This window comes from Brugia malayi (genome assembly GCF_000002995.4).
Source record: "Brugia malayi strain FR3 genome assembly, contig: Bm_v4_Chr2_contig_001, whole genome shotgun sequence".
Taxonomy (NCBI): Eukaryota; Metazoa; Nematoda; class Chromadorea; order Rhabditida; family Onchocercidae; genus Brugia; species Brugia malayi.
The window spans coordinates 1,962,693-1,978,739 of record NW_025062476.1 but is presented as its reverse complement, the minus strand read 5'-3'; the positions used below and the strand labels follow the sequence as shown (position 1 = coordinate 1,978,739).

The window sequence follows — 16,047 nt, the reverse complement described above, 5'->3', positions numbered from 1 at the left end:
TGATTATAATTTTGATCAAATAAATTTTAATTTTTGATTAATAGTTATCTTTCTTGTAACTGAAACTTTAAAATTAATCTGTTTTACTTTTGTTCATCTGTTAATTTTCTGTTAATTTTTCAAAAAAAGAAAAAAAAAATTTCTGTTAATTTTTCAAAAATAAAAAATTGATCTGTTAATTTTTCAAAAGTTAATTTTCTATTAATTTTCAAAAAATAAAAAATTAATCTGTTAATTTTTACTTTTTTCAATTATGTCAACAAATGCTGTATTAATGTGACAATATAAATGTATGATTCAAATTATTAGAATTTTTATTTAAACTGAAAATCAGTGCTGTATGAAAGTTTATGTTATGATAAGAATTTTAATTAAATCATTGGTTATCGCTGTTTTAGGTTATTAGAATTATGTGAAAGTGATGAATGATTTTATAAATTTAAATTGCCATATGAAAGCAAATTTATCAAAAATTTTTAAGTTTGATTTTAAATTATGGAAACAATATACAAATGGCAAATAAAAGTGCAATAATTTTTTTTTTAAAAAAAAAAAAGTTAGTATAAAATATTATTCATAGAAAGTAATTGTTTATAATTGGAACGCATTTTTCAGCGGTATTTCTAGAAAGTATTAAAATTTTAAATTTACAAACTGATTAATTTAAATACAATCAAATTTAAAAGCTTTTTTTTTCAATAAGTATCATTAAAAAGTTAAAAAGATAAGAAAAATGAATGATTTATCTTAACATATAACAATACAATTGTTATTATTACAAAATGTTTAAAACAAATGAAAAATTAAATAATTTTTTATTTTATCAATAAGATTTGAATTTAATTAAATAGGAATAAATTGTAATTAACTTTAATTGATATTAATTTATACAGGTAAATAATGAATATTTCAGGTATGCTAAAACTAACCTTTTTGATCATACTGTGCGACATTATACCTTCTTCGTTAGCTGATGCTAATTCTTGCGGAAAACTTGTGCATTGTACTATTAAACGATGCTTCTCTACAGGTTAGCTTTTTTTTTAAAAAATAATTAATAAAATATTTGAAATGGAAATGATCGGTAATGATTGAAAGATATCTAATTACGACAATTTATAAAGTTAATAGTAGGTGAGACTGATAATTTGATGCTGATAAGTTGATAAACTATAGATTGGTTCAGATAAATTAAATTCAAATTGATTTTAGTGCAAGCAATCCTGACTGCATGCATTTCTACAACTTACAAAAATATTGCATTTTAGTGTAAGCAATCCTGACTACATGCATTTCGACAACTTACAAAAATATTGCATTTTAGTACAAGTAAACATAACTGCATTTCTACAATTTACAAAAATATTGCATTTTAGTGCAAGCAATCCTGACTGCATGCATTTCTACAACTTACAAAAATATTGCATTTTAGTGCAAGCAATCCTGACTGCATGCATTTCTACAACTTACAAAAATATTGCATTTTAGTGCAAGCAATCCTGACTGCATGCATTTCGACAACTTACAAAAATATTGCATTTTAGTGCAAGCAATCCTGACTGCATGCATTTCGACAACTTACAAAAATATTTGCATTTTAGTGCAAGCAATCCTGACTGCATGCATTTCTACAACTTACAAAAATATTGCATTTATAATTTCAGAAAAAACCGAGACAGCAATGCATACGATGAGTGCTGTTGGCATGTTTTCAGCAATGGTTGATCAATTCAGTTTTGTTTGCCTTGCAACAAAATGCCATGATGCATGCACTGCATGCGAGCAATGCAATTATGCCTTGGATCAGATATCTAAAATTACCTCTGGTGTTAAAACAAGTACTATCTTGAGTGATATTTTTAATTAATTAACAAAATTTGATTCCAAATTATGCATTTCAAAACAATTCAAATAGTCAATCTTGACCATTGGTATTACTGATAATATCATTAGCTCTTATCAATTGAACTGATAATGATTCTAATTTTTGTTCATTTAGTCTAATCAATGATCATAGTTCATTTTTTCAATGTATGCAATTACATTTAATTTTAAGCTATCTTGCTATTTAAAAAAAAAAAAAAAAAAAAACTAATAGTTTTATTTTTTAAATTTTTTTTTTTTAAAAAACTGATTGGTACTTTTAAACGGGAATAAGTTTAATTAGCTATGTAATTCTTGTCAAATTTTATCAGATGATTTAAATTAAAAAAAAAAAAATTATGGATGTTTTTTTCAATTTTTTAATTAAATCAAAATCGAGTTTAAACTTTATTCGATACAATTGTATAAATTGAGTTAACGAGAAATTAAATTATGTAAAGAAATTTACATGAATGAATTTTCTGTCCTATTCTTTCCTTCTCTCTCTCTCTCTCTCTCTCTTTCTCCCTCTCAGTTTTTGTGTAAATTTGCTAACAAATAGTTAATACTCAATAAATTCATTTTAAATTTGCATTAAATTTGAATTAAAAAAAAAAAAAAATCTAGCTTAATCCATTTTATTTGCTAATTTATCTAACTAACATCGTTGAATATTTTTGGCATACAAAAAGTTGGAAAACTTAAATTTTTTTTTTTTAAAAAAAAGAATAGAATTTAAAAAAAAATTTTTTTTAGCTAAGTGCAAAAACATATCATAAAATTAGCGATAAAATATTGATATTCAAAGAACAAGAAAAAAGTATAGTAATAAATGAGGAAAGTTTTAACAATTAGAAAAATTACTTATATATATATATATATTATATTTAATAATTAAAAGTAATAAATGAAAAATTATATTTAATATTTTTCAATTTATTTTCAAAAAAAAAAAACCTAAAATTTTTTAAAAAAAGTAATAAATGAATTAGCAATATAGTAATAAATAAGAATTTATATTTAATATTTTTTAATTTATTCTCAAAAAAAAAAAAAAACCTAAAATTTTAGCTAAAATTTGAAAAAATATAAATATATTAAATATAAATGTAAATTTTTAAATTTTTATTAAATTATGTAATATCAAATTTCATAAACTCATATAACAAAGTTTAACATTTACTATTTGCTTTTGCTTTTGCTTTTTTTTTTTCAGAAATGGAATGTCCAAAAATTGAAACTTGTTTGGAGCAATGTTTCATAGAAGATGCGCTTCACATGAATTCGTGCGCAAGAAAACGATGCAATGTTTACTGCTACGATGATGATTGCCCGTATTGTGTTTATGTTGCAAAAAGGATATTTCTAAGAATTTGTCGTGAAAATAACATTCCAAAATTACCAAATGTTAATTTTAATGGTAGTTGTATGGATTTATTTAATTATGTACTTAAAGAGTACTCTGCTGGTCGTAGAACATAAATGGATTTTTTTTTATTGTCAACTGATATTGTCACTCTGATATTGTCAACTGATATTGTCACTCTGATATTGTCAACTGATATTGTCACTCTGATATTGTCAACTGATATTGTCACTCTGATATTGTCAACTGATATTGTCACTCTGATATTGTCAACTGATATTGTCATTCTGATATTATCAAGTGATATTGTCATTTTGATATTGTCATTCTAATATTGTCATTCTGGTATTGTCATTCTGCTATTGTCAACTGATATTGTCATTCTGATGTTGTCATTTTGATATTGTCATTCTAATATTATCATTCTGATATTGTCATTTTGATATTGTCATTCTAATATTATCATTCTGATATTGTCAACTGATATTGTCATTCTGATATTGTCAACTGATATTGTCATTTTGATACTGTCAACTGATATTGTCATTTTGATATTGTCATTCTAATATTGTCATTCAGCTATTGTCAACCAGAAAATATCATTATGATACTTTTTTATAGAAATTTTTGAAAATGATAATATGCTAATACTGTACTATTTGTTATGCATTTTTTTCTTTTTGTATTCAATTTATTTCAGCTAAAATTGATAATAGAAATCATTTAGAAACAATTGTCATCTGATATTGTCAATTTTGATATTTAAAAAAAAAAAAAAGTGAAAAATGGCAAAAAATTGTTTTGAAAAGATTATTAGATATTTCGCTGAGAAATTTGTAAAGTTGGAAAGATGTAAAAATGAAATTCAAAAGATTAATTTTTATGAAAGAAATAGAATTTCACATTTCTTTTGTTTAAAATTACTGTGTTTGAACTTTAAATTTCTTTAATTTTTAATTCGTTTATAGAAATTAATGAGCAAAATACAATGAAAAGTAAATAAGTTTAGCTCTATCTATTCAAACATTCTCAATCTATTTCTATTAATTCAATTTTTTTTTTCTTTTTTTGTTTCATTGTAAGCTAATGTATATATTTTTATCATTTCAATTTATTTAATTTTGTAAAAAAAAAAAATTTCAATTAAAAAATTAAATTTTGATTAAAAATTTTACACATTCATTATTCATTTTTGATAAAATAGCAATTAGTAAGTAAGATTTGATAAAGGTAGTCGAAAGTTCTAGAATTTATGTCAAAAGCGCCCATTTTGCGCAATTCAACAATATAGTAATGCTTGAATGATGAGCCATCGTGATACAATTAAAAATTAAAAATTTCATTTTTAATTGGAATAAGATTAGGCTAAAAAGTAACTCAGAATTTGGTAGAAAGTAAGTTTAAACTTTGTTTAATTGAATAATGTTAAAATTTTGCATTTGAAAATATGCCTAGTAATATATGTAAAAAAATAAATACTTATCTCTTTGGATGGATGTTGATTGCTATAACAAAAGATCAATATTACCGATGGCCAAGTCCCCCAGTAGTTTCTTGGCTCTGTGCGATAATCACTGATTGGCCATATCAGTTGTACGATAGCTGTAAAAATGTAATGATTAGATTGCGATGAATTGACTTCTTGACAACCAAATTGTTGAAGGAATCGAATAAGGGTAATTTTTTGAATTTGTAAATTTGATTAAGATATGGCTTTAAAAGAGATAATCCATAGGAGTATCAAAATTTGAATTTTTATTTTAATTTTTATAAAAGGCCATCAAAATTTGAATTTTTATTTTAATTTTTATAAAAAGCCATCAAAATTTGAATTTTACTTTTTATAAAAATGCATGCTTTAGAATCTGAAACACTTTAAATTGATATTTCATAAAAATTTGTACTGTTTAATTTGCATGAATTGATAGAAAGCATTTAGAAGTTGTTGCAGTGACAATGCAAAACTTCAATTCAAAATTTTTTAAAATCGTTATTGTAGCGTTGAAAAGATGACAGTTTGATTACTTATTGGCAGAGGCGCAATTGGTGCATTATTAGTCAAATATCCCATTACTAACAAAACGTTACATTAGCGCATTTAACAATTTTAAAAAAAATTAATCATAAACTTTTTAATCAATTTCAAATTAACTACTTTCTTTAGACATATAAAATATAGTTTTAAATAATATTTTTTATAAAATAGGCAACAAAGATGATTTTTAAAAAGTAAATGAAAAAGAATGGAATTTAAAATTTGTGGGATGAAATTATTTGAATGTTTTTTAACTTTTAATTCAACACGAAACTTAAAATTACTCTTGATACTTTATGTTAATTATTATCATATATTTAAATGTTCAATTTCATTCATTAAACAAATGAACTCTTCAGTATATCATATTTCTTATACTCAAAAAAAAAAACTATGGTAGTACATTTCTTCAAAGGTCAAAGGTGAACGAAGTAGTACATTTCTTCAAAGGTCAAAGGTAACAAAGTTGAAAGTATGAAAGTACCACGAAAGATAATTTCAAAATTAAATCTTACAAACAAAAATTTCATTTTCTCATAGAAATGAAAAAGATGAAATATCACTTTCTTTTTAAAATAATGCAACAATTGAGCATCATCCGTTGATAAAAAAAGTTGCAAAATAATAATTTTTAATTCAAAGTACGCACAAAATTATCACTGAAATATTTATTTAATTAATTATTTCATTTTTCAATTCTTTCAATTTATTATTAACTTAATTAAATGAATTGTAAATGTTGCAAAGTTTGAGCATCAATTAACTGTAAGATTTCTTAAATTAAATAAAATGCAATCATACAGTCATAATTTTTTTTTTTCCTCTATGAATATTGAAATAAGAAAAGATTGAAAGTAAGTAGATAAGTTATGGTAGTAGTAGGAATGTTTGGAGAAATTTATTAAACTTTTGAAATACTTAGAAAATAATGAAATTTTGAAAAATAATTAATTTAAATGATAAATTAAAAAAAAAAAAAAAAAAAAATCAGACTGTCTTTCATCCACTTTTTCACTTTTTCTTGTATGAAGAATGCAGTAAATTGAAGAAGAAAAAAACTGGTAAAGATTGTTTTTTAGCAAAAATTTAATTTTGAAAAATTTTCCTATCTCACAATTTTCATTTATCGAAGTAAACTTTAATTCGAAATGATAAACACAATTGATAATAAAATTAAAGAATTATTACTTAGTTAAAAGATATTATAGCAAAAAAGTTAGTGTGATAGTATTATTTTAGTTAATTATTAAAGTTAATAACAATAGTAGTAAACTTTTTAGAAAAATAAGGAATAAAAATAAATTTAAAATTTATAAATTCAAAAACTATTTAGAACTTTTTTCTTTCCAATTTGCAAACGAACTTCATTAAAAAAAAAAAACCCTCAAAATTAATGTTAAACACTTCAAAATTAATTTCTTCTTCGTTTTACATCAAATTTATTTTACGTTGACAAAAAATGCTGTCATTACTACTCGGCGACATTGATTAAAAATTTCGAATGAAAAACAATGTATTGAATAAATTTAAAAGACTTTTTTTAATTTAATTGAAAGTATTGTCACAAGATAGTCTCTCCTCCCTAATTTTATTATTAATTATTTTTTCTCTTCCCCGTGTCTTTCATTTCTTCAAATTTGCAAATATCATTTCATCAAACTCTCTGACTAACATTTAATTAATGATTATCTTATTTTTGTAGTTTATGAACTCTTCTTGAATTTTTTTTTTTTTAAAAAAAAACTTTTACTACTTCAGTTTTTATTCTATACGAATTTTATTAGTTAGCAGTTTCTACATTTCTATACGAATTTTATCAATACCTTCAGGTACCAATGAAATCTTCTTTTAAAGTTGACACAATGTTGACATTTTCAAAATATAGCATAATCTCTTCTCCACCAGATATTCTATCCCAATCTCTCATCCTAACTTCACAATTACTCTTCTGCTTCTGCAATTTGAAAATAAAAAAAATAAATTTGATAGCATGATTGTTCACAATTTAAAAATAGTTGGATAATGAAGAGAAACAGTTCAAATGCAATTAGTTAATACCATTGAATGAAAATAGAATGTAAATTTTTATGTCAAAAAAATATTGAACAAATAAAGGTGAAATAAATTTAATTTGGCGGTCTTTGTAACTGAATGATAAATGACAGAAGCGCTGAGATTAATTTTTATTTAGCAAATTTATTGGAACATTCATATAGGTATCATTTTCAGAAACATTTGAAAGTGAAAAACTTTCTTTGAATCAAATTTTTGCTTATTTTCCTAATTTTACCTTCCATTTTTGATGAATTGTAAAAAATTTATTCTTTGCCATAGTGATATCTATTCTTTCTTTTATCATACCATTTCTGCAATTCATATCATAGTTAATTAAAAATTATTATTATAGAAAGTTCCAGAATTGCCTATAAATGAGAGCTAAAGGAGAAGTCAGTAATTCATTCAAAATTCAAAATTTTAAAAGTAATATTTTCTAAAAGCAATAATTAAAATGATTAATTTTAATTCATTTAATTTCAAAGTAAAACAATCTACAGTTTTATTAAAAACTAAAACTTTTTTTTTTCCATTTACAAATAAATGTTCTCACAGTGGCAGAATTGTTATTCTGGCTGTAAACGCTGGTTGATTTATCAGTTTGTGATGCAGTATTGTTTACATATTTCGTATGATTTCGTTTTCGATGTTCAATTTTTACATCCTAAATGAAATAAAATTTAATTTTTGTAAATTTATTTATGAATAAAATGCACTATGCAAAAATAAACAAACAAATTTTGACATCAATTTTGACCTAATTTGTTTAAAACAAAAAAAAAAAAAAAAGAGCACAAATAATTAAATAAATTTGAACCTGTTCCAACTTTTTTTGTCCTTTATTTTCTGAAATTTTGGAAAAATATTAGCTTTATGAAAAATGATAACTATTTTCACTTCAAATTTGATTTTTGCATAAATACAATTGAAACAAATTTGCTACAAACACATCAATAATTAAAATCAAAAATTATTAAGATACTAAAAATACTAATGGATGAGAATCAAGAATTACTAAGCTATCAAGAAATCATGATAATAAAATCTAAAAATAATGGACTTAAGTAATAAATAAATGCATCATTAATCAGAACAAATAAAATTAGTAAACAATTCAAATCTTTTAAATTTAATGATTATATGATTTAAAATATAAAATATCAAATTTATTTCACCTCCTTTTTTTTTTTTTTTCAGACGCACAAAAAAAAAAAAAAGACTGACGTTTCTTGACAAGTCGTGCCGTTACAGTGATGATCACTTCACGTCCGTTAGCGTGCTCCAAAAATCGAGCAACATTTTCACGTAACATTTCCCTTATACTTTTCACCGATCGGTCCATAATATGTAGAATAGTGAATACAATGCACCGTATATACTACTAATTGCTAATACAAATGGAATTTTAAATAACATTTTGAAAATTTTTAAAATGAAATATTTGCATGAATAATCACAGATTCTTTACGGAACCATTTTTAAGTGTAAAAATTTAAATGTAAAAAAAAAAAAAAAAAAAAAAAATGTATTAAACATTAAATGTAGAAGGAAAAAACAAACAAACATTTATTTTAGATGAGGTTTTAGTTAGAATAAACTTAAGTTTATATCATACATTACCGGTGAATTCCATTAGTGCAAATAGATGTCTAAATTGTATTTCGATAATCAAATTGATAGTTTAAAAAAAAAAAAAAAAAAAAAAACTGAGGAGCAAATTTCTTACCAAAATTATGATATGAATATTTGGCTACCTCTGACACGATTAATTTAATTTATTTTTGCTTTCGTTTTTTTTTTTTTTTCATTAACTAATTTCTGTTCTAAAAAATTTTAAAACTTCAAAGGAAATTTGTTTGTTATCGTTAATGATTACAAATCTCGACTGCATAGCTGAAAATAACCGAAAGTGATTCAAGAGTGTCGCCTGAGTATGCATGCCAACACCGCCAACACTTCTCAAATAGCGCCAAATCAAGCAGAGAACAATCATTGACAGACGCATGTATACGAAGAAATAGTATGGAATAGATGAGACGCAAGTGTAACATATCAGGACAATAGGAAAGGATGTGTGAAAGATGGCAGACGTGATATGAGGGTGCGTGATACGTGAATATGCTTAGTAAAAACGTTACGTTGTTGACGTCACTTTAAGGAGAAGTTATGGAGCAGAAAGAATTACGTTTTGAGGGATGCAACTTCTTCAGACAGCGACTTGCTTATTCATTGCTAAGTGGTCACTCGGTGACCATTTCAGAGATACGTCGTTATGATGATGAACCAGGAATAAAAGGTACGTTCTCATTTGACGTCATATTTCACATAATTTAATTTATTTCTTTGACGAATAACTTGATATTTTTTCCAGTAAGAGATAATTTCAGTAATAGATAATAATTCTAAAACTTGGTTTGATTTTTTTTTTTTTGAAATTCCAACGATTTAAAAATTTTTAAACTACAGTTTCTTCTAACCATTGTTCTTTCCTTTTGAAAAAAAAAAAAACACCGAATTGTTCATTTAGATTTCGAGTCAAAACTTCTGTTAATGTTGGAAAAGATAACCAATGGCACACGAATTAAAATCAGTCAAACAGGTTTAATTTTTTTAGCCTAGCTTTTACTTTTTTTAATTTACACTTTTTATCTACACCTTTGACTTTAATTTTTCCGTTCCAGGTACTGAAGTTACATTCTCACCTGGTATGATCACGGGTGGCAAACTTACTTTCGATTGTGGCAATGACCGATGCATAAGGTTGTTTTTGGCCGGTTCTCATATTTTTAGATTTAAATTTATTTAAATTTAAATTCATTTAATGTTTGCATCTTTGTCACTGATATTCAGCATCTCATTCTTCTATCATTCCTCATAGAATTATTATATATATATTTTTTCAGCTACTACCTGGAACCTTTGTTAATGATTGCTCCTTTTTGTAAGTATCCACTTAACGTAAAACTAGAAGGAATAACCAACGCTCCATGTGAGTTAAGTGTCGATGCCATTCGTGCAACGTGGCTTCCGGTTTTCAATAAATTTGTGTTTGCATCTGATGTGCCAGAAATTAAGGTTCATTTATTTATTTGAATTAATCTGTTTCAGCATTATTTTGATTCATTTTTGATCTGTTTCTAGTATCGTTCTATCCTTACCATTGTTATTTAATTTTTGATAGTATTATCTGTATGAAAACTTTAATATCATTGTGCTGTAATCTGTTAGGGAAATGAAATTTCGAACTTTAGATTACTGCTCGAGGTTACAAACCCGACGGTGGTGGATGTGTAATTTTGACTTTACCAACAATAAGAACCTTTCGTCCTGTACAGGTATCTTTTTTAATGCAGGTTTTTACTATAAGATTATTTTTTTCTTATTCGGAGACATCCCGTAGTTTTGCTTCTTCATAAATACAATTACACGATTGTCTTTATATCTTGTTTGTTCATTGTTTCTTAATTTTTAATGATAAACATTATGCTTAAATATTTAATGATAAACCTTATAATTACTTAAATTTTGTATTTTTTTTTGCTATAATTTAGTGTAAAACAGTTGGAAAAATATGTAAAATACGAGGGATTGCGTCTGTTTCCAAAGTTTCTCCATCTATAGCATATCGTATGATTGATGCAGCAAAGCACACTCTTCGCGATTACATTGCTGATATTTATATCACTGTTGATCAGAGAAAAGGAGCATCTGGTGGAAAGTATGGTATTATTCCATTTTTTAGCTTTTCTTGTCTTGAAGAATTTTTTCTTTGTTCAAGCATTTCAGAACTTTGAGGACAGTCAGTGTTGTATATTCGATATGATTTTTTTTGCAAATAAATTTAGACTCTTTTTTAGTGATTTTTATGGTTCTGCAGATCAGCAACATATACTTTCATTGTTAGGGAATAGAATAAAAAGTGGGAAGACAAATATAAAATAGTAGATGTCTGAATACAAATAGCTCTTTAATAGCTGTCAATAGTTCTTTATTCAAAAAAAAAAAAAATGAATTTTTAAAATTCTACCTTTTTTGTCCGAATAATTATGATTGGTTCTTTAGTTCACCTGGCTTTGGTCTTTTTTTAACTAGTGAAACAACGGAAGGAATAATTTATCATGGTGAAGCCGTATCAAAACCGAAAGATGAACAAGGCAACCCAGTTGTGCCGGAAGACGTTGGACACGTTGCTGCATGCCAGTTGTTGGATCAGATCTTTGCAGTTAGTTTCGTTTCTTCTCACTGATAAATTGTATTGAAAAAATGATACTCTCATTTTACATAATTTAGTTAATAATTATATTTCCAGGGAGGATGTGTTGACACCACAGCTCAAGCCTTAGCTGTGACTTTTATGACGCTTTGCGAAAAGGATGTTAGTACATATCTGTTTGGACCTCTCTCTGCTTACTGGTTTGTTGGTTTACTTACCTGGAAATATGTCAAATGCTACCTTATCTTCTTCAGATATAGAACATATCCATAGTTCTGGTTTCTTTCTCGAGTATTACTATGAAGAAAAAATTTTTCCATTACCTTACACCGTAGTTTTCTGCAATATGAAGCTCAAACTTTGTTACGAACATTGTCAACAGGCATCCAGTATTGCTGTTGTGACAATTTAATTATCATTTGTTCTCACTAAAATTAAGCAAGTAATTGGATTAGCGCGTGCAGACTGATTTGCTTATAATTTTATTAAGACCTCTTCTGTACTTTTTAATATATATTTTTTTTTTCAGTATGTACACATTGCGGAATTTGAAGAAATACTTCGAAATAACATTCAAAATAGACCATTGGGATGAGCTATGCGATGATAAAGAACAGAGATTGGGCTCTAATGAGAAGGTACTGATGACTTGTATGGGTATCGGATTTAGTAATTTGAATAAAATTGTGTTGTGATTTGAATCCAGTATTACATGTGATTTTGGTAAACTTAAATGGCTTCCAGTTTTCCCTAAATTCAGAATATGAATGATTTCAATGATGTCTTTTTTTATTTTGGAATTTCGTCTTTGTAAGAAGTATTGTGGTAAGAAATCATAATAAGTAAACTAATTACATATTGTTCAAGGCTAACATAATATTGTTGTTTGTTTTGTTTATTTTTTTGTTTTTTATTTTTTGTTTTTGTTTGGATTGTTGATTTGCAATAAAATTTTTTGCATTTGAAATTTGTTTTGTGTTATATTATTTCAGTCAGTGATTCTGCGTATTCACTAGAGAGCGACTTATCAAAGTGCTTTCTCATAATGATTTCATAGTTCATTTAAGTGAATTCCATTGTTAGGTTGATGGAAGTGCCAGTGCAACCGTGGGCTGATTTCTTGATAGAATGTCCAAGTATCAATAATGGAGCTGGTACGTCTGAGTTAGTTGAATCTGAGTGGGAATGGCTTAAACAGTTGTGTGAATTGGCTGATGAGGATTGCTGTTCGGAAGTTAATAATTCATTTCAACAAGTAACAATAACTTTCAGGTTGTGTCTTTTTTTCTAATCAAGTATTCTCTCACGTTAATAATAGGTCGACGTGGTGTTCTGGTGGTGTACTGCTTATAGGTCTTGAAAAGGTTTATGATTGCGGGAAAATGAGGAAAATGAAATTTTTCTATCCCTATGTTTTTCTATTAACTAAATTTCTATTAGACTCAAACCTGATTGGAATATATGTTACTTCTATTTACTAACTTTACCGCTAACTAAGGTTTGCCTTTTGCATAGGGGACAGGGCGGGTATTTGTTGGGATAAGGCTTTCGAATATTGCTTCTGCTTACATAATTAATTATCTAACGTAATAAAAATAATCGTAGAGGAATGCAAATTCATTTTTGTAGATTGGATGCTAGCAGTTATTTTTTGAAGCTACAGCGGAGTGAATCTTTTCCTGCAACTGGTCCGGGAGTTGTGACCAGCTTGGGTTCTGCATTTGAGCATTCATGGCAAAGTGGTGATACACTTTGTTCATTGTATCACAGCTTCGTTGAACGTTGTTTAAAGTATGGCGATGTTACTTTTATTAATGCTCTTCAGTTCTTTCTAGTTCAGGACAGTAAATATGATAAAAGGGACTTATGACTTAAAGTAATTGATTGCTGATTAGTTGTTAGTAGCACCGTGACTTTGTTTAATTGATGTTTCAATGATATAAATTAATTTTAGGATCGATCTAGCAGTAAAACTGTGCTCGGACGTCAGATATCCATTTACATTCATGGAATGGACAATTGATGAAGATGAACCTACTTGTGTAAGCATTTTTCTTTTATTGTAATTTCAATTGTTTATGTTTCTGTGGTATTTATTCTTATTATATTTTACAGTTGTTATTGTTTACTATTTTTTTTCACAAGTTTTCTTTTTTATATTTTTATTATTAGCTAAATTGTTTTTTCTATATATATTTTTTTCTTCCTATTAATTAAGTTTCTATTAGTATTGTTGGCACACTTTATGTCAAAACTTCTCTGAAAAAATTTATAGTCCCAGTTGTAATTTCTCTCTAATTTCTCATTCTTGTTAAAATATAGTTTTGCTGTTCCTTTTGATTAGTACTGGCTAATTGCAGATAACCATCACATTGTTGTGCGAAGAATGGAGTTCAAAAAAAAGCTTTCAGTTATTTCTGGCAGTTGATTGGTTAGAACCGAGTACTTTTCCGCGTGGACTCATTTCTTCTGTTCCAGAATACCTTCAGGGCTTGCGATTTGATGAATGGGATTCATCAGATTTATTTGCTGATAACCTGATTCGAATTTTCCGTAATGTGATCTCATAAGACATTATTTGAATATTGAACCCATGTGATTGTAAATTTTCCAAAAATAACCAGTAAGTTATTTGAAAATGTTTCAATGAAAAATGGATTTTATCTGTGTTTTTATTCCAAATAACTTAATCGGTTTGAAATTTGAGTACTATTTGAAGAGAAATTGGGATGAATTCGAACATTTAAAGTACAATGTCAAGTTTTTATTGTACATAAATTCACAGCATAAAAGCTAATTCTACTGTAAAATATTTTGTTTGAAGTTTAATAAGCATTTAATATACATTCTTGCTCCATGTAGGCCTTTCTGCATTGCTCATTTTTACATTTTTATAAACATTTGTTTGTGCTAAGAAGAAGCTTCTGTAGCACAGGAATTTGCTGATGCCGAAAAGAAAGAAAGAAGTGACAAAACTGGCAAAACCTAGAAAGGTGGTAATCGTAGCGGAGCAAACCGAGGAAGTAAATAAAATCGTTTTCGAAAATGTGAGTAATAATGATTTCACCAATGAATTTCATTCGTTACCGTGTAGGATTGAATACGATGGACCAGCAAAAGTGTCACAGTACTTTATCACCGAGAGATTGGGAGGTGGTTTTTCTTGTTTATTATAAAATTAAATTTTTGCTATTATTAGCGGAAGAAAATTGTATCTATTTTAACTACGACATTTCTAGCGAAGTGTGGCTAACCGTATTACAAACCATACGGATGAAGGTGGAGAGTTGACAATTTTTATGTTTTTAGCATTTTAAGACTACAAAATTTTTGAAACCTGCTATTTTAAAGCAGTTGAAAAGTTCTGGTAGCAGTGAAATTTGAGTTATTTGTAAATGTCGAATTTGTTAAGTTTGTTAAGTTGTTTTGACGAACGATCAGTTTACTGAAAATTATGATAATGCTTTGTAGATGATACGAGAATTGCAACATTTCGAGGACGAATCTTGAATGGAGTGCAGCAACAGTTTCCAGATGGCTACCGTTTGTTTGTTGCTGTAGAAAAAGAGATCAAAGGTTTGCAATTAGTTTTTATTTTTCTGCTAATCTTATTAAAGATTGTATGATTATGTTTTCCAAATATTTCGATTGTTATTTTTCCATTATGAAGTTTATTGAGAAAATTTTTTATTTTATTGTTATTCTTATAACATGAAGTTACTGAGAACTATTTGAAATTTGAATGTGAATTTAAGAAATTGCAGATAACAGTCGCGTTTTTGAAGTTAATGGTTCAGCAAAATCCTTTATGCTATGGGAATATGATCGTAAAATCGGTCATCAGTCACCTCTCGTTCAAGCAATCGATTACCTCAATATTGCAGAAACATTTGCTAGGGATGATGATTGAATAAGCATCCTGAAAATGATTTCATTTTGATCTCTAGTATAAAAATATTCAGTCACTTTCACTTATGATGATGTTAAAATTAGACTGTTGTGAAGGAAGTTCAAATCGTTTAAATTTCTGCTTATTGTATCTTTCGTTTATTATATCCAGATAGTTATGATGAAAAACTTCAGTTAAAATAATCAAGATTTGTGTTGGTTTATTGTTACACTCAAGCTTCCTATTTTGATAATTTTAAACAAAGTTTTTTGAGACAAATTTAAACTTCTTTTCAATTTTTATGCTCATATGTTCCATGAAATGTGAGATCATTTGATTTGATGATACATCCATTTATATTATATGAACTTTCTTTATACTATTAAAACATCAGGTGTTAAATTAATACTTTTCATCTCTCTGTTAGCTTACAACCGATAGGTTTGGTTACTTTTCCATAATTAGCCAATAAATAATATTCTAAACTTAAACTTACATAGGACATCTAATATTTATGAGATGTGATGCGAATGGTGCTAGTTTTGATCCTTGTAGAAGTCTAGATGTATGCAGTTTTATGTAATGAATTAAAATGAAGAAAAGTAATGAAATTTATTGCTTGAAAC

At 26.6% G+C, this 16,047-nt stretch overlaps 5 protein-coding genes across 7 annotated transcripts; 4 read left to right on the top strand and 1 right to left on the bottom strand.

The window, feature by feature from the left end:
* Window positions 1-915: 915 nt before the first annotated feature.
* Bma-dct-5 (Uncharacterized protein) lies at window positions 916-3,345 on the top strand (the record flags this gene model as incomplete). The annotated part of the gene is made up of 3 exons (XM_043078137.1): window positions 916-1,030; window positions 1,665-1,838; window positions 3,080-3,345. The coding sequence occupies 3 exons, from the start codon at window positions 916-918 to the stop codon at window positions 3,343-3,345; spliced, it is 555 nt and encodes a 184-aa protein (XP_042934071.1).
* A 4,237-nt stretch (window positions 3,346-7,582) lies between these two features.
* Window positions 7,583-8,631, bottom strand: Bm1208 (Uncharacterized protein; the record flags this gene model as incomplete). Its single annotated transcript, XM_001893444.2, has 4 exons — window positions 7,583-7,630; window positions 7,873-7,983; window positions 8,137-8,165; window positions 8,544-8,631. 4 exons carry the CDS (start codon window positions 8,629-8,631, stop codon window positions 7,583-7,585), a joined length of 276 nt encoding a protein of 91 aa, XP_001893479.2.
* Window positions 8,632-9,485: 854 nt separating this feature from the next.
* On the top strand, window positions 9,486-12,227 carry Bm7627 (putative RNA 3-terminal phosphate cyclase-like protein, putative; the record flags this gene model as incomplete). Of its 2 annotated transcripts, none has more annotated exons than XM_043078136.1 (9): window positions 9,486-9,615; window positions 9,847-9,918; window positions 10,001-10,079; window positions 10,223-10,394; window positions 10,571-10,648; window positions 10,871-11,037; window positions 11,382-11,541; window positions 11,629-11,732; window positions 12,062-12,227. In XM_043078136.1, the coding sequence occupies 9 exons, from the start codon at window positions 9,486-9,488 to the stop codon at window positions 12,225-12,227; spliced, it is 1,128 nt and encodes a 375-aa protein (XP_042934070.1). The 2 variants fall into 2 exon arrangements, with proteins under 2 accessions (XP_042934070.1, XP_001893478.2); XM_001893443.2 differs by having other exon boundaries at window positions 10,571-10,654.
* A 392-nt stretch (window positions 12,228-12,619) lies between these two features.
* Bm7631 (Uncharacterized protein) lies at window positions 12,620-14,102 on the top strand (the record flags this gene model as incomplete). Of its 2 annotated transcripts, none has more annotated exons than XM_001893442.2 (4): window positions 12,620-12,804; window positions 13,162-13,323; window positions 13,487-13,574; window positions 13,893-14,102. In XM_001893442.2, 4 exons carry the CDS (start codon window positions 12,620-12,622, stop codon window positions 14,100-14,102), a joined length of 645 nt encoding a protein of 214 aa, XP_001893477.1. The 2 variants fall into 2 exon arrangements, with proteins under 2 accessions (XP_001893477.1, XP_042934069.1); XM_043078135.1 differs by having other exon boundaries at window positions 12,747-12,766.
* Window positions 14,103-14,477: 375 nt separating this feature from the next.
* Window positions 14,478-15,442, top strand: Bm14691 (Uncharacterized protein; the record flags this gene model as incomplete). Its single annotated transcript, XM_001893441.2, has 3 exons — window positions 14,478-14,685; window positions 15,004-15,108; window positions 15,297-15,442. The coding sequence occupies 3 exons, from the start codon at window positions 14,478-14,480 to the stop codon at window positions 15,440-15,442; spliced, it is 459 nt and encodes a 152-aa protein (XP_001893476.1).
* Between the last annotated feature and the right edge of the window lie 605 nt (window positions 15,443-16,047).